Source organism: Moschus berezovskii, chromosome 19 (genome assembly GCF_049115385.1).
Source record: "Moschus berezovskii isolate FMDL1 chromosome 19, NW_MosBer_1.0, whole genome shotgun sequence".
Lineage (NCBI taxonomy): Eukaryota > Metazoa > Chordata > Mammalia > Artiodactyla > Moschidae > Moschus > Moschus berezovskii.
The window spans coordinates 73,006,600-73,029,369 of NC_142478.1; the positions used below are offsets into that span (position 1 = coordinate 73,006,600).

The window sequence follows — 22,770 nt, forward strand, 5'->3', positions numbered from 1 at the left end:
GACAGGCGGTGCTAGCAGAATCCCGGGGACGGTTGCTGAGCGGGCCTGGGATCCCGGTCGCGGCGTCTTCCGCCTGACCGCTCCTAGTCGTCCATCTGTTGGATCCCGAACGACCTAACCTGAACCCGCGCGGGACGGGCGGACCAGACGAAGAGGTGGGTGTGCGGGGCCTCCGGGCGGCAGCAGGACCCCTGACGGGTCGAGGGTGGCACCCGGATATGTGGACTCCTAGGGTTCTGGGACCCTCAGATCTGGGAGCTCCCACCCATTCACGGGGGCGCTAAGCCACGGGGTAAAAGTTCTGAGACCCGGGGTAAAGACGCTCACGGATCTCCAGAAGGCTCCACGACCTCCAGGGGTGTAAGTCTACGGGGGCAGAAACCCCGAGGAAGCTCCTATGTTCCTCTGAGGCCCCTCACAAACTTTAGGGACCCCACATTGTGTGACAGGGAGCCATGCGACTGGCGTGGAGCAGCGGCGGGAATTCCTGAGGAGAAAGAGAGTTCCCTGGGAATTCTAGATTCTGCATCAGGGGCCCCTGCCCCTCAGAAGATATGGGGGGACTCAGAGTGTCCACAAAACCTAAGTCTGGTGACTGCTCATGGAGGACCGCAGCAGAGGGAGCTTGGGAGGTTGCCATCTGTCCGAGACCACAGGGATGGGGAAGCAAGCAGCGACTTGAACAGGCAGAGTCCTGCGAACCCCAAGTGTGTGGACTAGGACACCCCCAGACTCATTCACCGGGTGAGGTGACTCGAAAAGTGACTGTTCTGGGGAGGGAGAAGGGATGACTGCGGGATGAATCAGCGGGAGCAGGGGCAATCCTGGGCCCATTTCAGTCACCATACCGTAACTGAGCACCTCTGGTGTGTCAGGCCGTGGGCCCTGGATATTCCAGAAAGGTTAGGGCTGCAGGAGGAAGAAAAGAGTTACACTGGGAAGCTGGACCAGGATTTAGGGGGCCATTTTGAGAGACAGTAATAGGGCAAGAAGGAGTGTCCTGAGCCCTGAGGGCACTTTGGAGGGGGACTTCAGAAGTTAGAGGTGGCCAAGATTAAATCCATTCCCTGCCCTCTGGGTCTTTGGGATCCTCCTTCCCCCACGACATTCCTCTGGCCCTCTCCAATCCTGTTTTTCAAAGTCCAGGAGCTGGGCGGATCAGTTTCTGAAGGCTCTTCCAGCTGGGAAACTGAATTCTAAGTGTGGGAATTCGCAGGAGGAGCTGGGTGTCCCGACACCTGGCTTCATGAAGTCAGGGCAGTTGGCATCAGGAGAGGGCGGGGAGGGGAGGAGTGCAGAGGGGTGTGTGCAGAGGGCTGTCCTCAAGAATTGGAAAACAGGATGTTACCTCCGATGGCTTAAGTTACCTGGGAAAGTGCGAGTGGCGAGAGCAGCAAGGACTTGGGTATGGGCTTAGTCCATAGCCAGAGGCTGAGCTTTTGGGATGACTGGGGGCTGGGCAGGCCCTGGAGATGGGTGGGTGGGGCAGGAAGCCTTGGAGTGTGGCGGGCACCCCCTGGTGGTGAGCACAGCTTGGGTGGGCCTTGCTGGGCCCTGGCTTCACAGTCCAGATCCCTGCCCTCTCTGTTTGATGCTTAGATATGGCAAGGGCCCAGCTGAAGCCACACAGCAAGCTAGCAGTCCAGGTGACTGGAACCAGGGTCTTCTCTTGGTTCGTTGAGTTTTCCAGCACACACTACCTGAGGGAATAAGGCACCTCCCAGCCAGGAGTGACATCACAGATAAGAAGGATGGGACAGCAATGGATGATCGTGGGTTAGAGGGAGAAACTGAGGCACAAGAGCCCAAATGCCTGTGGTTTCTGGAGGCCTCCTCAGGCCTGACTCACGTCTGTCCCCTGCAGAATTTCCTGAGCTGGCATCAGGTGCCACAGGCACTGGGGAACTCACCGGGAAGGGACGGACGGAGCTCGGGGCCAGCAAGATGGCTGACGAAACCTTAGCTGGGCTGGATGAGGGAGCCCTGCGGAAGCTGGTAAGTGGTCCCATCATCTCTACTATGAAGACAGACAAGCCAGGCCGGAGAGGCAGGGTCTGTCCAGGATACCCCTCAGCCTGAGGAGAGGAGGTGATGGGGGAGGGGCCAGCGGGAGGGCTCAGGGAAACAGAGCTAGGCCCGTTCCGTGTGGCCGATGCAGAGGTTCTGGTGGCATGTGCCAGTCCATGCCAGGTGCTGAGGTTGTTCCTCCCAGCCCCCCAGTGCCACCACCTGTTTAAACAGTAACTGGTAAGGACTTGCCCACGTGCAGCCACAGGTGTGGGGAGGCTGGATTTGCCTCTCCCAAGCAACAGTGTGGGCAGTATGCACCCCTGGAGGCTGGCCCAATGATAACAGTAGCAGCAATGATTAATAATATGCCAGGGCATAGCAGGGAGCAGGCTGGGTGGCTAAGCACACCATCTTGCAGAATGGTCACAGCAGCTCCAAGAGCCAGGAGTACACTGTGGCTCAGAGAGGGGACGTCATCTGCCCAGGGGCACCCAGCTAGGAAAAGGATTAGCCAGGATCCAAACAAACCCCCAAAGAGGATCATGGGAGACCAAGAGACCTGGATAAGTCAAGGCCAGAAGAGTCATCAAGACAGGCCTTGGGGACCCTTAGGAGCTCTGTGACTTCTAATCTATCTGTAAAATGGGAGGTGGGGGCAATGTGTGTGAACAGAATATCTAGGTCCTTCAGTTGGCATGAGGATGGAATGAGACATGGGCCCAGATCTTGGTGTGGAAAAAGATGGGCCCCCTGTATCCCCTTTCCCTAGCTTCTTCTTGAAGCCCCTCCCCCAACATCAGTACCATGCACAGAGAGGCAGCGGGGCGATCGAGCAGGGCAAGTATGTGCCCACCAGCAAGGGCAGAGAGCAGTGGAACAGGAGAAGGGGCCAGAGCCCCACCCCCTCAGCCCCTGACCCATGTCCAGGGGGTAAATTAAAGATTTACTTTCCCTGGGAGAAGACAAATGACCTACCCCACCCCCATTCCATTCCTTTGAGGCAGGGGCTGGAGCCAGCCAGCTCAGCCCAGTCGCTGGGCAGTGCCAAGTCACTGCCATCGTCTGTCTACCACTCGGCCTCGGACAGCACCTCAGACTCTGGGGGTCTGCCATCACCACAGGCGGCTGTGTGCAACCTGAAGGAGATGGGCTTCCAAAGGCTCCCACCCTGGCAGGAAGTCAGAATCCTAAAGTGGGCAGTGGAGAGAAAGCCAGGTCTCCGCGCATCCCCATCCCTAGGGATCCACCCAGGCTCAGGTCTCTCCAGCAGCCACCCCTACTTCATGCAGGCTTGGGCACTGGGAAAAGGGTTGGCTGTAGTCGCCCATCCCCGACCTGGCAGAGGACTAGCAAGACCTCGCCCCTCGTCTCGGACCCCGAACCCCGCCTTCCCTTTCCCCAGATCCTTCCCGTTCCGGGACCGGGCCCTCCGCGGCCAGGCGCCCGCCATTACTGCGCCCCAGCGCCGCCGAGGGTCCCGCCCCGCGCGCGCCGGCCTCGTGGCAGGAGCGGGGGGCGTCCCGAGCCGGGCTCCTCCCCGCGGGGCCGGGCCTTATAAGGGAAAAGTCGACCGCGCCCCGGCGTCGGGCCGGCTTGGGGAACCCGAGGTGCCCTCCCGACCTCGGCTCCCGCACACGTCTGCGAACTCGGAGAGGGGCTGTGCGGGAAGCGGGCACCTGGGACCACGAACAGCGCGTGCGCCCCGCCTCGGCCCCGGGCTGGAGACCGGGCACTGACACTAGCCGGGCGGCCTGCGGAAGCTGGGCTTCCTCCGTAGCCGGGGATGTTAAAGCGGGCGGGGGCGGGGGGCTTCCTGGCCGGCTGGCTCCGGGCCGCGCGCCTCGGGCCGGGCGGCTTGGGAGAGGCGTGGGCGGTGCGGGCGGCCGCGGTCGAGCGGCCCGCGTGCCTTCAGCGCCCTCTGGCGAGGCCTGGCTTCGCTGCCGGCCGGTCCCCTTCCGTACCTGGAGGAGCCGGCACTGAGCGAATGCCTGCAAAGTCTCCCCCGCGGTGCTGGTGGGGACAGGAAGACGCCGGGGCTCAGTCGCCCCCGGCAGCCAGAGTACAAAGTACCCGGAGGCCCAGCCCCCCGGGAGGAGGAAGCACCCTCTTTCCTCCCAGGAGAATTTCACCGGGCAGTTTCGGAAACCGCCCCATCTCTTTCCCTTTTCCCCCCGGCGGACAATGGCGCTTTGTACTTCCTTCCCTCCCAACAACAGCCCCCTCCACTCAGGGCGGTGGGGCCGGAGAGGGCGGGGAATGCGGGACACACAGCAGGGACACTGTGGGCGGACCTTTGTCTCCAAGCCCAAAGGGAAGGGTCATGCGCTAGGGTGACCAGTGTGGTGGGGCTGTCCATTCCCCAACCCTGCCCCACCCACGGCGGGGCGGGGATCAGACAGAGGCTCCCATTTTTCAGATGGGGACGCTGAGGCTCCCAGGGGTGGGCAGAAGTTCCCACATAAGCCTTTCTTCAAGGATGAGAACCCCATCTCAGGATTCCAGGGGGTTGGGAAGGGGAACCCAGGAGACAAAGGGCTAGGGCTCATTGCATCTCTGAGCCTCTTTACCCTCTGCACAGGAAGGGCTGCATCAGCTGGCCCCCCAGGCCCACAATCTAGCTTACCACAGAGGGCTAGGGACCTGAGTCAAGGTCAGGACTGGGGGTGGAGAGGTGAGCCTCATTCTCCACCCCCTCCCACATAATAGGCTCCCTTAAACCCCAGGGCATCTCTAGTCCAGGCTGCAAGGGGTCCCCAGTACAGTACGAGGGTCCTCAAGATACTCACCATAGCAGACAGACAACAGTCAGAGCTATCCTCAGCCCAGGGAAGGCCCCAGAGTCACGGAAACCTGGGTTCAAACCCTGGCTCAGATCAGTGTCCTCCTCTGTCAAATGGGAGTAATAGAGTGCCTAGGGCTTCTGTGAAGTTAGGACAGGTATGGGACTCAGCCCAGGATCTGGCACACAGATTCTCAGTAAACATTATACATGCCTCTGGGGATCCTGTCCTCACTTCCCTCGCTTTTCTCTCTCCCCTCTTGTCTGCCTCTGGAATCAATCATACACAGCTCTGCAAGGTGGGGGACCCCGAGTCACCTCCCCTATCCCCACCAACTGTCCCAAAGGGGGACCATTGTTCCATTTGACAAGTGAGAAAGCCAAGACCAGAAAAGTTGGGGATATGATTCTGACCACCCAGCCGAGATCGACTGGGGCTGGAGCCAGCTGGGGGGGGTCCTGTCTTGAGCCTCCAGGGACCCTCATATAGCTCCTCGGGAATGTGAAGACTGAAGGCTCCCTGGGGGGCTCTGTCACTTGTCTCTACTATCTTCAGACTGGTACAAGTTAGCTCATGGCTAAGCTGGGCCAGCCACACTCCCCGCTTAAACCACCCCCCCACCCCGCTCCCACCTGACTCCCCAGGGAGCAGGAAGGAATGATGGCAGAGGAGGCGGAAAAAGAAGGGCAGTAGAGTGTCCCCAGGCCTGTCTCTTGGGGACGGAGGAGGGGGGCTGGTAGGGACAGAGGAAATCACTGTGTGTATACTTGCCCCCACCTGGCACAGACCCCACCCTGGAGGCTTATCTCTGCCATTATCGTCCTGGGGGCCCTAAGCCAGTCCACTCTCCCCTCTCCCACAGAGGCTCCGTGGGGGGGATGGGGGTGGGGACAATAGGGCTGGCTGACCGCCCAGAGAAGGTGCCCTTTCCCAGACCTGGTTAGACCAGTCACCTTCAATTTGCCAGGGAGGGACGGGCTGAGAAGCTGGTGGGAGCACCTGTCCCCATGGATGCCCTCTTTAGGACCCTGGGTAGACCCTAGTGCAGCTGCCTTATCTGTCTGGGGGGTTGGCCCTCACATTATGGGCACCAGCCCCTTTTCTTCTTTAATGGTGGCTGGAGCTGGACCAGTATAGGGAGAAAAAGAGCCCCTGGCCAGGCAAGGAGCTCTGACTCCTGAGGGCCTGCCCCTGCCTCAGTTTCCCCATCTGTCCAGTATGGATGAGCCTGCCACCCATCAGCAAGGCTGTGGTGCTCCTGGACTGTGGGAGTCTCTTTTGCTCTCAGCTGGACCCCAGCAGCCCGAATCACCCTTCCCTGCCCAGGGATGCTGCTAGGGGCCCTTAGGATGGCCTCTCTCCTCCTCCACAAATGAGCCACTCCGTGGCTCTTGGGGTTCGATGAAGGGCTCTGAGAGGCAGGAGTCGAGTCACAGGAAGGTGTGCCTGACTTGGCCTCTGGCTCAGGTGGGTGGGATGCCGGCTGCCCAGTCTGTGGATCACTGCGCATGGTGGGCCATCCAGAAGCCCTGGCTGTGATCCGGGTCTCCTCTGAAACCAGGTTTGGGTGGGCGGGTAGGCACGTGATGGGGTTGGGGCAGAGGGAGCCGAGACAGACCACTCATTGTGCCCCAGGCCGAGCCGTGGGCGGCTGGTTGCCCGCCCTCCGCCCCTGGCAGCCAAAATGACTTGCCCCCCCCACCCCGCCTCCGCCTGTCCCGCAGTTGGAGGTCACGGCAGATCTGGCAGAGCGGCGGCGCATCCGCTCGGCCATCCGGGAGCTGCAGCGGCAGGAGCTGGAACGCGAGGAGGAGGCCCTGGCATCCAAGCGCTTCCGCGCCGAGCGGCAGGACAACAAGGAGAACTGGCTGCAGTGAGTGTCGGTGGCAGGGGTGGGGTGGGGGGGGTGGGGAGGGAGGACGTGCAGGTGGGGCCAAATGTGCCAGGGCTCAGTGCCTGCTGTTCAGGCAGGCCTGAGCCAGGTGTGTGCTGCCCATCTGGGTGTGCACACGGCAGCATGGGCACGCATTCGGAGTAGTACACAGGGATGTTTGTAGGCGTGGACCACGTGCCTGGCCACGCCCGTGTGGTATCAGCGCTCTGGTGCCTGGGCGTGCATGTGCCAGCGTGTAGCCAGAGGGTGTGCACAGCTACCTGCCCCTCTGCCGAGGTTCCGGCACCTCGTCCTGGCCTCCACCCTCAGCCCACACCCTCCAGGAGTCGGCCCTGGCCGTGGAGGTGACCAGTCACGGTGTCCCCACAGCTCCCAGCAGCGGGAGGCAGAGCAGCGGGCTGCTCTGGCGCGGCTGGCAGGACGGCTGGAGTCCATGAACGATGTGGAGGAGCTGACCACACTGGTGAGGCCTGGGCCAGGGGCAAGGGAGGGGGCCAGGCCGGTGAAGACCTGACTCACAGCCCAACACCCGAGGCCCACCCCTCACCCACAGCTGCGGGGTGCCGCGGAGTACGAGGAGCGCAAGCTGATCCGAGCCGCCATCCGCCGCGTGCGAGCCCAGGAGATCGAGGGTACGCGCCCCGCCCTGTATCACCCTGGCCTCGCTGCGCGCTGCCCTCAGCGACTCCTCCACCACCACCTGCCCCCCGGACCCCCGCCTCTCACCTGACACTTCTCCCTTCCCTTCCAGCCGCCACCTTGGCTGGAAGGTTGTACAGCGGGCGTCCCAACAGTGGCTCAAGAGAGGACAGCAAGCGGCAGGCAGCACACCGACTGGAGCCGTGTGAGGTGAGGGGCATGGGCGCAGTCCTGGGCCCACCCATCCCAGCACCGCAGGGCGCCTGTGTGCCTTTCACTGATTGTGGGTGGATGGCGCCCAGCTTGTGCTTGGGGAATACTGGGGCTCTAATCTCAGGCTTCTGCCCCACTCTCCCAGGCAAGCTCTGGTGACATGTCCCCACTCCAGAGTTCGTCTCTACCCAGGCCTCCCCAGCAAAGCCAGCTTATCTGCACTGCTCCCATGCTCCTGTCTGTCTCCCATTACCACCCTGCTGGCCTCCCTGCTCCCAGCCTACCTCCCACCCCCACACTAGCCATCCAGCCTCCACTCAGCAGACCAGGGATCTCCCTGAAATGCAAATCAGACACTGGCTCTGGCCCAGCTTAGACCATCCGTGGCCGCCCCTTCTGCTCCAGAAAGCCCACATCCTTACCTTGGCTCATCGGGTCCTGCCTTCAGGCCCCAGCTGATCGCAGGGTCTGTTCTCCTGGGCGTGTGGATGAGAGGTCGGGCCCTGCAGGTTCCTTAAGTGGCCAGCAGAGCCACTGGGTCCCTTGGCCTGGCAGGGCTGCCCCCTAGTGTTAGTCGCTCAGTCTGTCCGACTCTTTGCGAACCTGTGGACTGTAGCCCGCCAGGCTCCTCTGTCCATGGGACTCTCCAGGCAAGAATACCGGAGTGGGTAGCCATTCCCTCCTCCAGGGGATCTTCCCAACCCAGGAATCAAACCCGCATCTCCTGCATCGCAGGCAGATTCTTCACCACTGTGCCACCTGGGAAACACCCTACCCCACGGGTTAACCAGGCTGAGGCCAGGGGTCAGGGGTCTCCACTCCAGGAATCTGTTTAGTCTGGGAGTCCCCAGTAGGTCTTCTGCTGACCCCAACCCCTGGCATCAGGACCTGGTCCTCTCTAAACTTCCTGTGGCCAGGCAGTGCCAAGAGGTTGGAAGTGGGCATCAGAGACTGCCCGTGGTGCGCCACCGACCACGCTTGTGCAGGTGCACTTGCAGGAAGCCATGCCCAGCCCCTCTGCTTTGCATGCCCTGCCCAGGGCGCTGCCAGCCTAGGGAGTCTCGGCCGCATCCTGTGGGCTTCCTGCAGGTGCCGAAGCCAGAGGAACAGAAGCAGCAGGTGGTGGTCCCAGAGCCAACCCCGACCCCCAGCAGCACTAGCCGGGATGTGACCACGGTGACGCTCCTGCTGCGGGCCCCTCTCGGGGACACACCCAGCCCACCTGCCTCAGCCGACAGTTCGCCCAGCACTACCTCTCCTGAGCCTCCGCTGGAGCCTGCCGAGGAGGCCCCGTGCCCCGGCCCCGAGGCTCTGGGCAGTCCCGAGCCTCCCCCCAGCCCACCCAGGGCCGCCAGCCCTCAGCCCCAGGAGCCTCCAGCCACCCCCAGCACAGACAGGCAGGTTGTCGACAAGGTGAGTCGGACTGAGGGGCGGGGTTACCAGGCAGGTGAGCTCCCGGGTCTGGGAGTCAGGCCCCTGCCCAAACCGTGTCTCCCCTGCAGCTCCCGCCCGGCCCCACGGAGCCCCCTGCCGCCCAAGGCCCCGCCAAAGGTCGCTCCGACACAAAGAGAGCAGGTGAGGGTTCTGGTAGCAGAGACAGCGCGGGCTTCCCCTTCCCTGCCTGCAAAATGGGTTGTGGTGCCTGGACGGCTCCAGCACCCTCGGGTCCAGGCCCTCTCTGACACTGCCTCCTCCCACTGCCCCCGAGGTGTCCCCGCCCCCCGCCCGGCCCACTCCCCCCCACCCATGGCCAGAGGCTCTCCTGCAGCCTTGAAAGGCAACGGGCCTCAGGCACATTCTTTTCCCCAATAAGGGAGTGCACCCATCTCCCAGCTGGAGCCGTGGGCAGTGCTGGCCAGGGGAGTGGCCCCCTTCCCCATCGGCAGGGAGGATCTGGGCACCCTTCTCCGGCCCAAGCCTAGCCTCAGCTCCTGGGAGTGTCCAAATCATCCTGGGGTCAGTCCCGGAATGGGAGGAGGGGCCTGTGAGAGAGAGAGAGAGACGCGGCTGAGTGGGGAAGCTGGGAGCTGTGGGAGTTGCAGGATGGGCTGGTAGGCTAGAGAGGTGTGGAAGAGAGAACTGCAAGAGGTGGTCCCTACCGTCCACTCTCCTTTCTCTCCCCCCCCAACATGGCCGCTACCGCCTCCCCACACTGCCAGACCTGGCTGACCCTCGCCCCTGCCAACGCCCCCTGTCTGTGCTCAGCCCCCGCCAGCCAGCCCAGAACCGAGGTACTTGCCTGTTTCCCCCAGCCCTGGGCTCTGGGCAGTGCCTGTCCCAGCCAACCACTGACGGCCTGCCCCGTCCCATCTAGAGCCCACCCCTCTTGCCAGCGGACCTTCCCCGTTCCAGCGGGCGGGCTCCGTCCGGGACCGCGTGCGCAAGTTCACATCCGATTCTCCTACAGCTGCTGGGCTCCAGGAAGGCCCATCCCGCGTGGCCCTCAGCCCCTCGACCCCTGCCAGGCTCCCAGGCCCCTCCCACACCAGCACCACCCCTGCCGCCGCCTCCTCCTCCAGTGGCCCCTCCTCGCGGGGAACAGCCCGGCCCCTGGCCCAGCTTCAGAGCTGCCCCGGGGAGGAGGGCCCCAGGGGGCGGGGATTGGCCGTCAGGTCCCTTGAAAACAGAGCAGGGGGGCCTGTGGCCCGCTCAGAGGAGCCCAGCGCCCCGCTGCCCGTGGCCGTGGGCACCGCCGAGCCAGGGGCCAGCATGAAGACCACATTCACCATCGAGATCAAGGATGGCCGGGGCCAGGCCTCCACAGGCCGGGTGCTGCTGCCCATGGGCAACCAGAGGGCAGGTAGGCCTCCCCTCTGCCTCCCCACTGCTGGGGGTTGCGGGCCTGTGGCCGCCCAGCTCCGCATACAGGACACGTGCCATGGCCAGGGCTCAGGGTGTCTCCAGAGAGTGCGCTGGGAACAAGGGGCGCCATCAGCCTGGACTGGCAATCGCCCCCACGCCCGACCCCCACCTGATCCTGACGGTCGTCCTTCTCCCCCTCCAGAACTGACGCTGGGGCTGCGGGCGCCCCCCACCCTCCTTAGCACCAGCAGTGGGGGCAAGAGCACCGTCACCCATATCAGCAGCCCTGGGAACGTAGCCCGGCTGGGCAGTGTCACCCACGTCACCAGCTTCAGCCCTGCCTCCCTGGGTAGCCGAGGAGGCTGCAGCACAAAGGTGAGCCCTTCCTCCTCATCCCACCAGCCTCCCCACGATCGGCCTCATGTGGACGGCTTCAGGGTGTTAGGGCTCGCCGGGATCCTCTCCTACTGCACACATGGGAAACCAAGGCCCAGACAGAGGAGGTGCCCCCAGCCCACAACCAGTTGGTGGCAGAGTTAAGGCCAGACCCTCGCCAATCAGCCACTAGGCGTGTTGGAAGCTCACTGCGTACCGGCCTTAAGCATCCCACGTGATGATCTCCGGTCCCTACTCCGGAATTGGCCAGTGCATTCCTCATGAACAGATGGGAAAACTGAGGTCAGGGAGGGTGGTGAGGGCTTGACCCCCCACCCCCACCCCCCATCCTGCAGCAGCCGCAGGGCCCCTGCTCCGACCGTGCGCTGGACCTCAGCCCTGAGGTGCAGAGCCGCTCATCTGCTCATCCAAGATCAGCCTGGCCCGTTGGGAGACTGGAGATTAGCGATTGCCATCTGCGTCAGCATCTCGGGGGAGGGGAGACTGGGCCGAAGCACCGATGGGGGCACAGGCAGGGGGGTGCCAGTCAGGTGAGGCAGCAGCCCAGCAGGTGCCGCGGGAACTGAATCCGCTGCAGCCTTCCATTATTCATCCTGGAACCCAGCATCAGCTGGCTGGAAGCTCTGCAGGGGATGGAATCCCCAGCGAGTCACCCGGCTGCCCAGGTAATGGCCTCAGTTCTGCTCCAGGGCCTGAGTGGGACTTCGAAGTGAGAGAGAATGAAGCCAGCTTTAGGGGTGACAGGGAGAGGGTGGGGGCAGGAAGCACCCTTCCCCTCCTAGGTCGGCACTTAAACCGTCCTCTGCCAAGGAGGTGAGGACAGGGTGGCTGAGGCCCTGGGGATGATGGGAGACCACCAATTGGCCTCAGCGTCCCCCTCCAGAACCAAAGGGAGGCAGATGGTGCGCCTGGGATGCCCCTGCTCAAACTCGTGGTGGGATCTGAGCACAGAGGCCGGCAGAGGACGTTTATCTCAGGGACCAGGCGCTCGCCACAGCAGGTTGCGCGAAGTCCTGCCCGCCCCCGCTCAAGGCTTTCATGAGGGCAGAGCAGAGGATGCAGGCATCTGGAGCCTGGCAGGCAGGGTCCTCTCCGCTCATGCACACGGGGGCCCTGACAGGCCCGTTCCTTGCTCCCTCCGTCAGTTTCCCCAGCCACGGGGCATAGGCCGTCCTTCAGCACCTGGGCAGCCTCACTGTGCTGCCGGTCTGCGATCTCAGCAGGGCCAGGGCCAGGCCTGGCGGTCCGCCTGCTTAGGCAGGCCGCCCCTCCCCCACGCCCCCCCCAGAGGGAGCCCAGAATAGGTTTCTATTTGGGCTACAGCCCCAGCTGGCGGGCGGCGGGCCGGGAGGCCAGCAGGGGCGGGGCAGGCCCGCTGCCCTTGCCTGCGCCCTCAGGACCAGCTGCAAAGCCTGAGTCGGCCAGCCAGGAGCGACGGTCCCCAGCACTGTCCCCGGCGTCATCCCACCACGCAGCCCCCCGCCAGCACCATGCCAGGGGTCCCAGGGCCGGGCTGGGAGCTGGCCACAGCCCTCGAGGAGCGACTGGGCCGGGCCCTGGAGGAGCTGCGGGCGGTGGCGGAGGCGGGCCGGGCGGCGGTGACCCAGGCCGCTGAAGCAGCAGCCTCGGCCGTGGAGCCGGTGGCCCGGGCAGCCGAAGAGCTGCGAGCGGAGACAGCCGTGCTGAGCCGGCGGCTGGACGTGCTGGGCAGGCAGGTGGAGGTGCTGAGCCTGCGGCTGGGGGTCCCACTTGCGCCCGACCTTGAGCCCGAGCTGGAACCCAGTGAGCTGCTCCTGGCCGCCGCAGACCCCGAGGCCCTGTTCCAGGCGGCCGAGGATGCCGGGACCCCCGTAGCCCACCCGCCTGCCTTCAGCACCCGCCGCCGCTCCTCTGCCGGCCCTGCCCACAGCGCCAGTCTTGTAAGTCCCTGTGGGCTGCCGGGAGTGGGTGGTTTTGAGCCAGGCTCGGCCTCTGCCAGAGGACCTTAGGTGTGCCACCACCCGCTCTGAGCCTCAGTTTCCCTGTCTGTACAGAGGACTGGGGCACTGGTGCCCCAAGGCTATGGCGAGATGGTGCCATGCCCCTGGCCCTGAAGCACGCGTGGTGGCTGCCCTGGCAGCCCCTGGCCGGGGCCCAGCCCCCAGCCCCACCCCCACTCCCTGCCCCAGCCAGGCCGAGCCTCCCCGAAGCAGCTGCCACCTCGTCTCTCCTTACCCTTACATCAGACCAAGGGGCCCTGCCAGGAGGGGACTGGGCTGTGATAGCTAGGCTGGGGGCTTGTCTGCATGGGATCTGGGGAGATGCCCTGGGACAGGTAGGGGGCTAGGTTGGGGCTGCAGAGGCCCCTTAGGGGGTGACGTGCTGGGAGTGGGGAGCAGGAGCAAACTCCAGAGAGGACGTGGCTCTGGGCAGCCCTGGTCAGACACCTGGTCAGGAGCCTGTGGGCCTTGGTCCAGCTCCCTCACCATGTGGAAGGGGGACACGTGCTGCCTGGGCAGTGGCCCAGGAGGACCCAGGCTTTGGGAACGGGCAGGACAGGGAGCCTGCCTGGGAGGGGGCTGGGAATGAAGCGGCAGAAGGAACTTGGGTTCAGGGATTAGGCTTCAGCTCAGACCCCAGGTCACATCACACTTACAGAAGGACTGGGGACAAGTCCCACAGCTGCCCTGAGCCTCAGCTTTCCCTTCTGTTAAAATACCAGTATTCACACAGTGCTCACTGCTGAATGGAAATTGCCGTTATCACCACCCTTAGCTGCATTAAGACAGTTCTGGGTACACGGGAAGCCCAACAACAAATCTCTCAGTGCCTCTTCCCTGAGTCTCATACCAACGTGGCCATCCTCGGGCAGGCGGCCCAGCTGGCTAGTGGTCTTTCAAAGGCTGTGCCAGTAGCCCCAGGGCCTGGTCTCTTGTCCTTTGGAGGCACAGCTGGTTTCATCTACAGCCCTGTTTATAACACATGCCCTTTCCCCTCTCCGCAGATGGAGCCAGAGCCGGCAGAGCCCCCCTCTGCCGCAGTGGAGGTGGCCAATGGCGCCGAGCAGACCCGAGTGGACAAAGCACCAGGGAGCCGGAGCCCACTGAGCGCCGAGGAGCTGATGGCTATTGAGGACGAGAGTGTCCTGGACAAGATGGTACGGCCGCGTCTGGTGGACTTGGGTGGGGGGCGGGGGGCGGGGGCCAGGGGGGCGGGCACCAGGTGGGCAATGATGGGGGCTCTGTCTGCAGCTGGATCAGACTACGGACTTTGAGGAGCGGAAGCTCATCCGGGCTGCACTGCGCGAGCTCCGACAGAGGAAGAGAGGTAGAGAGCCCGGTGCCCGCCCCGCCCCCGGCCCAGCTGCCCTCACTGGGGTCTGCTCACGGGCACTGCGGTTCAGCCACACCCCAGCATCTTCCCTACACTCAGCTTCGCCTTTTCTGGACCCCCTCTTGCCTGGCCTCCTTCCTCCGGATCCAGCGCTTCCATTTTCTAGATGCTCCTCTCCTGCTTCCCAGACCCAGAACCAGCTTCTCTTCTCCCTCCTAGACTCCAGTTACTCTCTCCCCCAGCAACTCCTGCTTCCATCCGGTTGCTTCTCCAAGTTCTGTCAACTGCTCCTTCCCTGAATCCAGATACTCCTCCCAGCTGCTTCTCTCTCCTCAAGGTCCACTGATGACCACCTTGGGCTCTGCCTCCTTCCCCGGGCACAGCTACTCCCCCTGCCCCGGACCCAGCTGTTCTTTCCTGCAGCTTCTAGTCCCATTTGCTTCTCCAGATTCTCTCAATTACTCCCTCTCTGGATCTAGCTGCTTCCTGCAGGGCCCACGGATGGCTGGCCAGCCTCTCTGCCCACCCACCTGCTGCTTCTCTAGGCAGGGTATGCCTATGTTACAGAGGATGTCGGGGCAGTTACCCCCTTTGCCAGCTTCTCTCCCAGCTACCCTGTCCCTGGATCAAATGGCTTCTCAGCTACCTCCAGTGACTCCGTCCGTGGACTTCTAGCTGCTCTTCTCCCCGCTAAGACCTGTTTGAAGGCCCCCACAGCTGCTGCCCTCACTCAGTTTCTCCTCCCTGGACCCTGCTGCTCCCTCCCTAGCTGGAGATACTCCCTCCTGACTCAGCTACTCATTCGCACAGACTCTCCCCCTTCAAGTCCAGCTAGTCCTCATTTCCGAGTGTAGCACGCGCCCCCACTGCGTCGCAGGTTGTAGCCCCCCCTCCCCCCCGCTACCCCCAGAGAGGGCCCTTGCCCCTGTGTCTTCAGGGTTGCTAACGAGTGGCCCTGCTCCCCATCTGTGTGCCCCGTGTGCCCGTGCGTATGTGTGGGCGATGGTGACCTTTCTGGGGCATGTGTGGGACCATCCCCCGCCCAGACCAGCGGGACAAGGAACGAGAGCGGCGGCTGCAAGAGGCCCGGGCCCGGCCAGGGGAGGGCCGCGGCAACACGACAACCAGGGCCACCACGCGGCACAGCCAACAGACGGCCGACGGCTCAGCCATCAGCACGGTCACCAAGACCGAGCGGCTCGTCCAGTCCAGTAAGGGGCCGGGCCGGGCTCAGGACGCGGCGTCCCCCCACGGCCCTCCACCCCTCCACTCACACCCTTCCTCTCACCCCTGCCCATGCAGATGACGGCACGCGGACGGCCCGCACCACCACAGTGGAGTCGAGTTTTGTGAGGCGCTCAGAGAGTAAGGCCACCGGGCGTCTCCGCGCGCCTGCCTGCCAGCCCGCCTCCTCAGGCTCTTCCTCGAGCTCTCACTCCGAACTTTCGTCTGTGTGTCTCTGTGTCCAGCCGTCACTCTCTCTTCTCTGCCTGTGGCCCCTCCATCCCTCCGCCAGCCGCCCCCCCCGTCTCCCAGCCTGGGGCCTCACTGCATTCCCCTTTCCCTCTCTTGCAGATGGCAGTGGCAGCACCATGATGCAAACGAAGACCTTCTCTTCATCATCCAAGAAGATGGGCAGGTGAGCACAGGTACCTGCTCCCAGACCATGGAGGAGTCAGTGCCACAGGGACCTCGCTGCATGCCCATTCTACACATGGGTAGAGCAAGGTGTTGGGAGATGTTGGGCACACAGCCAGAGAGGGGTAGAGTGGGAGTCAGAACGCTCCTGCTTGCCTTGCCATTTCACGTAATTCTCAACCAGGCCAGATCCCTGGGGAGGCCAACGATTTGCTTGGGGTCTTAGCGAGGCCTCCCCACCACACTGAGCTACCTGATGGCACTGCCACTTTCCAGTGTCTGAGGACCACGTCCCATGTCACAGAGAGCATCTTTACATCTTAACCCCGTGGAGGAGGGGTACGCCTATGTGACAGAGGATGTTGGGACAGGTAGGGTCAAGAATTGAGGCTGGGTACTGCAGGGGTCCAGAGACTCTGCGTCAGAGACTTGTGTTCAAGCCCTTGCACTGGTCCCCCTCCCCGTGCCCTCTGAAATCTGAGGCCACTGTCCTCCATTTCCTTATCTTCAGTGGGAGTGGTAAGCCCACCCTAACCCTTGTGCAATTTAAAATGACCTGTAGAAAAGGCTCAAGAGACACGAGCTGTTACTGTTGTTACCATTACTGTTAGCACATTGGTGGTCATTATTAGTTGATGGTGCCTGGAATGGGAACACACCTGTAACCTGAGGATATAATGAGCCTTGGAAGAGAAGTCCCCTGGGGCCAAGTCTGTGGACGAGAGCTTGGCTCCTGCTTTCTATTCCTTTGAGCCTCAGTCTACTCTGTAAAATGCATGTGATGGGAGCCCCTCTGTTGCTGGCCGGCATTGCCGGTGGTGGAGATATCGCGAGAGTGTAAGGTCTGGAGCGTGACTAGCCCTTGGCGAGTCGGGGTCGAGGCACAGGAGCAGCTCCCCTGGGCCCTAACAGTCGCTTACCCACCCCTCAGTATCTTCGACCGGGAGGATGAGGCCAGCCCACGGTCTGGCAGCCTAGCGGCGCTGGAAAAACGCCAGGCGGAGAAAAAGAAAGAGCTGATGAAGGCGCAGAGCCTGCCCAAAACCTCAGCATCCCAGGCGCGCAAGGCTATGATTGAGAAGTTGGAGAAGGAAGGCCCGGCAGGGTGAGCCCCAGTGGGTGGGGCGGGGACCTAGTGACCACACGGGGCGGGGTCTGGGTTTTGGTGGGCGGGGCCTAGTGATCACATGGGGCGGGGTCTGGTTCTGGTGGGCGGGGCTTAGTGACCACATGGGGCGGGGTCTGGGCTCTATTGGGTGGGGCCTACTGGGTGGGCCGGTGGAGAAGGTGCCCATGGTAACCTGGCTCTCTACATGGCTCCTGCAGCAGCCCGGGCGGACCCCGCACGGCTGTGCAGCGCTCCACCAGCTTCGGGGTCCCTAACGCCAACAGCATCAAGCAGATGTTGCTAGACTGGTGCCGAGCCAAGACGCGTGGCTACGAGGTGAGCCCTAGGAGGCCAGGTGACCCAATGAGGGCCCCCCCGCCCCCATCTGTCCCCCAGCGGCAGCTGTACCCTTCACAGCCGCTGTGCCTGGCAGGGACGGTGGGAATTCCTCTTCCATGACACGTAACAGGCCGTGTGTGTGTGTGTGTGTGTGTGTTAGTCGTTCAGTCATGTCTGACTCTTTGTGATCCCAAGGACTGTAGCCCTCCAGGCTCCTCTGTCCATGGGATTTCCCAGGCAAGAACACTGGAGTGGGTTGCCATTCCCTTCTCCAGGGGCTCTTTCTGACCCAGGGATTGAACCCGGTCTCCCGCATTGCAGGCAAATTCTTTACCATCTGAGCCACCAGAGAAGCCTCATAACATGCCCTAGATTCCTGAATAAGTGATCAAGTGGCAGGGCCTAGAGAGGGCCCTGGGATGGTGGGCAGGGTTCAGGACCAGACCCCACTGTTGGAGTCTTCCCCCTCATTGCTCTGTCAATGCACTGGGTAAATGCCTATACACAAGGGAAAGAGTGATGAGGGCATGACCATGGCCTTAGCTGGGTGGTGCTGGGCCTCTTGGTCACTCTGGCCCATTAACTAGCAGATACAGGAGTTAACAAACAGTGGGAGGAGGCACTGCCCACCTACTGTGCAACGTTGAGCAAGCCACAGGGCCTCTCTGAGCTCGGCTGCCCTAGATCTGGAACGCCAGAGCACCAGAGGGTGGAGGGCAGAGGGGCGCTGACCAGTCCTCCCGCTGCCCGTAGCATGTGGACATCCAGAACTTCTCCTCGAGCTGGAGTGACGGGATGGCCTTCTGTGCCCTGGTGCACAACTTCTTCCCCGAGGCCTTCGACTACGGGCAGCTCAGCCCACAGAACCGGCGTCAGAACTTCGAGGTGGCCTTCTCGTCCGCCGAGTAAGTGTGGCTGTCGGCACCTTGCTGGTGTCGGCCAGGCGTCTGGGGCTGGGCGATCTGCGTCAGGCCCAGCCGCTTTGAGGCTCCGAGGAGCCGGCCAGCCCCACTGTCATTCAGCAGCTGAGACCCCCCCCCGCCCACCTTCCCCAGAAAGCCCCTGTCCTCTTCCACCCCACCCACCGGCTGCTGAGCGTGCCAGGTGCCCGCCGGAACGAAGGAGCCAGAGGCCCACCTACCAGCCCGGGCCGAGGCCCACCAGGTGGCCCTGTCCATATCCCCGCCATCCTCCGTCTGCCCCCTTGTCCCTCTCTCTCTGCCCTCTCTCTGTCCTGCTTTCCTCCCACCATCACCAGAGCTTCCTGCTCCCACGGGATCCCGGCTGGAGATTCCAAAAGGAGGCTCCTGGCCCGGGCACCGTGCCCGCCCAGCCTATATAGGTGTTGCCAGAGGCTTATATAGGACTTCTGCAAGTCCTCCACTTTGGAATCATTGCCCCGTCTGCGCACCTCACCCTCAGCACCCTCCTCCGCCTGTCTCTCCTCCGCTCCCTCTCTCTTTCTGGTTCCCCCCGGATTTCTTCTCCCTCCTCCCCCCCACCTCCTCTCACGCCTTCCTCACCCCCACTCCCTGGGGCACAGCCCTCCTCTCCAACCCCGGCGCCCATGCCGTCGCCCCCACCCCTCGTTCCCTCCCGCTTGCCCCGAGAGTTCTCTGCACCTGTGACTGATCTGGCCCCCACCCCTGTCTGCATCGCACACCATTAGTGACGGGTAGTGAGCGGCACGTCCACGGAGGGGAGGGGGCATGCGGGAGGCTGGCAGACTGGGGCACCAAGAACGTAACTGAACTCATGTCTCTGTGTGTGTACGTGTGTGTCTCTCTGTTCTCCTCCCCTCTCTCTTCTCTGCCTCTTCCTCCCACCCCACTGCCCCGCTCGGGCCCGGCCGCCCCCCCCCGCCCCTTCCCGGCCCCCTACCCTCCCCAGGACCCATGCGGACTGCCCGCAGCTCCTGGACACAGAGGACATGGTGCGGCTTCGAGAGCCTGACTGGAAGTGCGTGTACACGTACATCCAGGAGTTCTACCGCTGTCTGGTCCAGAAGGGGCTGGTAAAAACCAAAAAGTCCTAACCCCTGCTCGGGGCCCCACGGTGAGGAACGCCGCCTTGCTCGCCTGCCCTGTTACGCTGGATCTGCTCGATGGGGGCACAGAGAGAAGCCGGGGTGGTGGAGGCTGCGGGAGGGAAGCAGAGGGGCCCCCTGAGAAGAGCCAGAAGGAGCCAGACACAACCTGATCTTCCGGCTGCTCAGTACCTTGCAGATGAGACCATTCTCTTCAATGGGCAGTGATGACATAGATGGGCAGGACTGAGCTGGAGGAAGCCCAGGAGGCCATGGGATCCCGGGGGGGAGGCACCCAACCCAGCCAACGGGTCTAGGACAGCTCACTGAAACAAGTGCACACTTGCATTTGTGCACAAGCTGGCATCTGAACACCAAGTTCAGGCTAAAGGAGGGAGAGGAAGTCCTGGGCAGCGGGATCAGCCAAGTGCACCGGGGTGGGGCTGAGGGATGTGGAGGGCATGGCACACCCAGGCAGGGGAGGATGTTTGTTTAGTCTGGGTGTGAGGGGGAGGAAGGGGTCGTATTCAGGAGTCCGAACTTCCTTCTGTAGACAAGAGTCATAAAAGTTTTCCAAACAGAGAAGGGATGTAGGTAGCATTTTAGAACAATCCTTGGGTGAGGCCTGGATGAAGGATAGGGAGGCAGGGGATGGACTTGCCAGCTAGAGAACCTTAACTGGAGAGACAGGCGTTTCGATGGATCCACTGGGGAAGGAAGAGGGTCCCAGCCTCCAGTTGGTGCACTGGGGGGTTAGTTGCGCGATGCTCCAAGGTGAGAGGCTCAGGAGCAAGGCCAGTTTAACAGGAAAACATTTCTGGTGGAGGCCCTGGATCCCCAAACCAGCTGTGGCATTTCCTGTCTGGTCACCTCACATCAGGGCCACAGTACAGAGAATTCATATCTTGAGCTTACTGCCCATTACAGACGAGGAACTCAGAGGAGAGAAGAGAGAGGTGGACTCAGTGTGTGTAAGGGGGTGGTAGGTCAGAGCCGGCACCGGAAACGGGAACTCCAAACTCCCCACCTTGTGGCTCTTTTCTTGGTCCCATCCCTTTTCCCACCCATTTCGTAGAGAGAAGAAAAGACAAAAGGTCCAGAAGAAGAAAAAGGATTGCCTAAAGTAATGTGAATCAGGGACAGAGCTCGCAATGCACCCAGATGCCCCTCAGGGCCTGGAGCCATTGTGAGGGGCCACCCCCACATGCACACATAGATTCAGAGAAGCCGTGCAGGTGAGGGCGGGATGGGCATGGCACTGTCTCCAGGTCATATATGGACTTAGGAGCTGCTGCCCAGCAGGCCAGCCTGGAGGGAGAGGGGCCCAGTCCGGCCCCGTTCCAGTTGGAAAGTGTGACTCAGCCGTGCTGTTGTTCGGATTGCCTGGTGTTTGGCCTGTCACTGGGGCAGCCAGAGCCCTGTGCCGTGAGCCCCGGTGTAAACAATGGCTTTATAAGGTCTCCAGGGAAGACACCAGAGGTGGGAGGGAGCTCCACGATGGGAAAGGCCAGGGTACCCGGGGAGATAGCCGCAGCTGGAAGAAGCTACGGAGAGAGGCTGCCTCTTGACCTCAGCACAGCTGGAACAGGCCCAGTCTGGGGCGGAGACGCCCCCCAGGGCACACGGCACGTCAGCGTCAGCGACAGAGCCAGGAACCTCTCATTCTCCGTGCTTCCAGGGACTCAGATGAGGCAAAGAATGACGGTGCTGCTGCTGCAAAGATGGGGAAGCCGAGTCACAGGGCAGGGTTTGCTCCAGCTTCCACGGCTGGCCGGGAGTAGAGCCTGCACCGAAACAGGTCCCCCGCTTTCCTGGCTTCTTCCCTGAAGGAGTCCTGGAGAGAGGAGAGTGGGCCCTGGCCCTTCCACGGTTTGACCTTGAGGGTCTGACCTTGAAGGCGCAATATGGCAGGTAGTCCTGGGCCCTTGGGTGTCTTGGGAACAGGAATAATTCCTTTCCTCATGCCCTCCCTGCCAAAGGAAACTCACTTAATAACAGTGACAGTGTTAACTGTATGCCAGGCGTGGCACATGGGAGGCAGGAGAGGTCTGGCTCCAGGAAGGGAGGGGAAATGGAGCCAGGAAGCACACTCTGTCTTTGAGCCCTGGGGCTGTCAGTTATTTAGTAGCTGTAGCCCACTCCCCTCAGAGTGGGGCGAGGGCTTCTGCGATATGGAAGGAAGGAGGCCCCAGGCAGGTGCCAACATCCAGGGCTGGGGGCCTGGGTCGCGTCAGGCCCAGCCCTGCACCTACTAAGCGGTGGAGCTGGAAACGAATGACTCCTCTGCTCTGTGAGCTTCCCTGGTAGCTCAGCTGGTAAAGAATCCGCCTGCAGTGCAGGAGACCCTGGTTCAATTCCTGGGTCAGGAAGATCCGCTGGAGGAGGGATAGGCTACCCACTCCAGTATTCTTGGGCTTCCCTGATGGTTCAGCTGGTAAAGAATCCGCCCACAATGTGGGAGACCTGGGTTCAATCCCTGGGTTGGGAAGATCCTCTGGAGGATGGTCAGCAGGGTGTCCTGGCTCCGAGTGTGATGCTAATGGTCCAGTGTGTACTGACTGGGACACTCATCTGTGCCCCCCTGTTAAAGAACTGCCTCCCACACATAAATACACCTTCCTGGCCTCCATCTCATACAGCAGGGATGGCCCTTGAGGCAGATAGGGGTTCCCAAGTGCTCTACAGGAGGTCCCAGGCCAGGGAGCTGGCAGATAATCCAGGGTTCAGAAGGTCACCGGAGTGGTCCTGGATGCAGAGAAGGATTTGAGACCCCTTGGGTACCACGGTCCAACTGAAAGGCTTTTCCAGCTAGAGTGAACCTTTGGGAGTGAGAAGGAGGCGGCCCTCCAGAAATAAGTGGGCGGGGTCTGAAGTCAGGACCTCCCCAGGGTTAGGGGTTGAGACCTCGACCCTGCAGTAGGTCCCCGGGCCTGGCCACAAGGGATGTGGCAGGGATCTCCTCTTTCGCCTCCATTTGCCTGGCCTTGCTCCCCACCAGGGTGCCTCCAGGCGTGGGAGGGTGGGGCCTGGGGTTTCCGCCTTCCTAGAAGGCTTTTCCCCTATTCAATCGCTCAGGAGTCGAGTTTATGGAAGACCCGCAGGCTGCGGCACTGGGCACTGGAAAGACCTTCAAGTAAAGGGGTCGCCGCAGGAGGTGGGGCCGGCGCTGACAATCACTCCTGTGCCCCCTCCCGGCAGGATGCTGGTGGACTGCGTACCCCTGGTGGAGGTGGAGGACATGATGATCATGGGCAAGAAGCCCGACCCCAAGTGCGTTTTCACCTACGTGCAATCGCTCTACAACCACCTGCGGCGCCACGAGCTGCGCCTGCGCGGCAAGAACGTCTAGCTTCCCCGCCGCCGCCCGCACGGCCGCCCGCGGCACGCAGCGCCCACCACCCAGGCACCGTCCCCTCCCTGTGCGCCTGCCCACCGCTGCCCTGTCTGTCGCGGCACCTTCCCACGCAAACACGCAGCGTTTTGATAAATTATTGGTTTTCAACGACCCGGATTTCTCTCTGCCTCCCTTGGGGGGGTTGGATGGAGGGCGGCCGGGCAAGGTGTGCCCACGTCCCTACTCAGGCAGCTGGGAATGCGGGGTCTCCCAGGGGTA

General features: G+C 62.5%; 1 protein-coding gene across 6 annotated transcripts; it reads left to right on the plus strand.

Moving 5' to 3' along the window:
• SMTN (smoothelin) lies at window positions 1-22,662 on the plus strand. 6 transcript variants are annotated; one of them, XM_055404654.2, is made up of 21 exons: window positions 1-155; window positions 1,865-1,995; window positions 6,515-6,663; window positions 7,054-7,147; window positions 7,238-7,316; window positions 7,436-7,533; window positions 8,626-8,949; window positions 9,039-9,111; window positions 9,696-9,767; window positions 9,851-10,336; window positions 10,541-10,713; window positions 13,718-13,870; window positions 13,965-14,040; window positions 15,093-15,257; window positions 15,349-15,411; window positions 15,622-15,685; window positions 16,616-16,789; window positions 17,011-17,128; window positions 17,885-18,036; window positions 19,022-19,186; window positions 22,356-22,494. In XM_055404654.2, exons 2-20 carry the CDS (start codon window positions 1,945-1,947, stop codon window positions 19,164-19,166), a joined length of 2,709 nt encoding a protein of 902 aa, XP_055260629.2. In that variant the 5' UTR covers window positions 1-155; window positions 1,865-1,944; the 3' UTR covers window positions 19,167-19,186; window positions 22,356-22,494. The 6 variants fall into 6 exon arrangements, with proteins under 6 accessions (XP_055260629.2, XP_055260628.2, XP_055260631.2 ...); XM_055404653.2 differs by lacking the exon at window positions 19,022-19,186 and having other exon boundaries at window positions 22,356-22,662; XM_088828338.1 differs by lacking the exons at window positions 1-155; window positions 19,022-19,186 and adding an exon at window positions 12,561-12,653 and having other exon boundaries at window positions 22,356-22,662.
• Window positions 22,663-22,770: the final 108 nt, after the last annotated feature.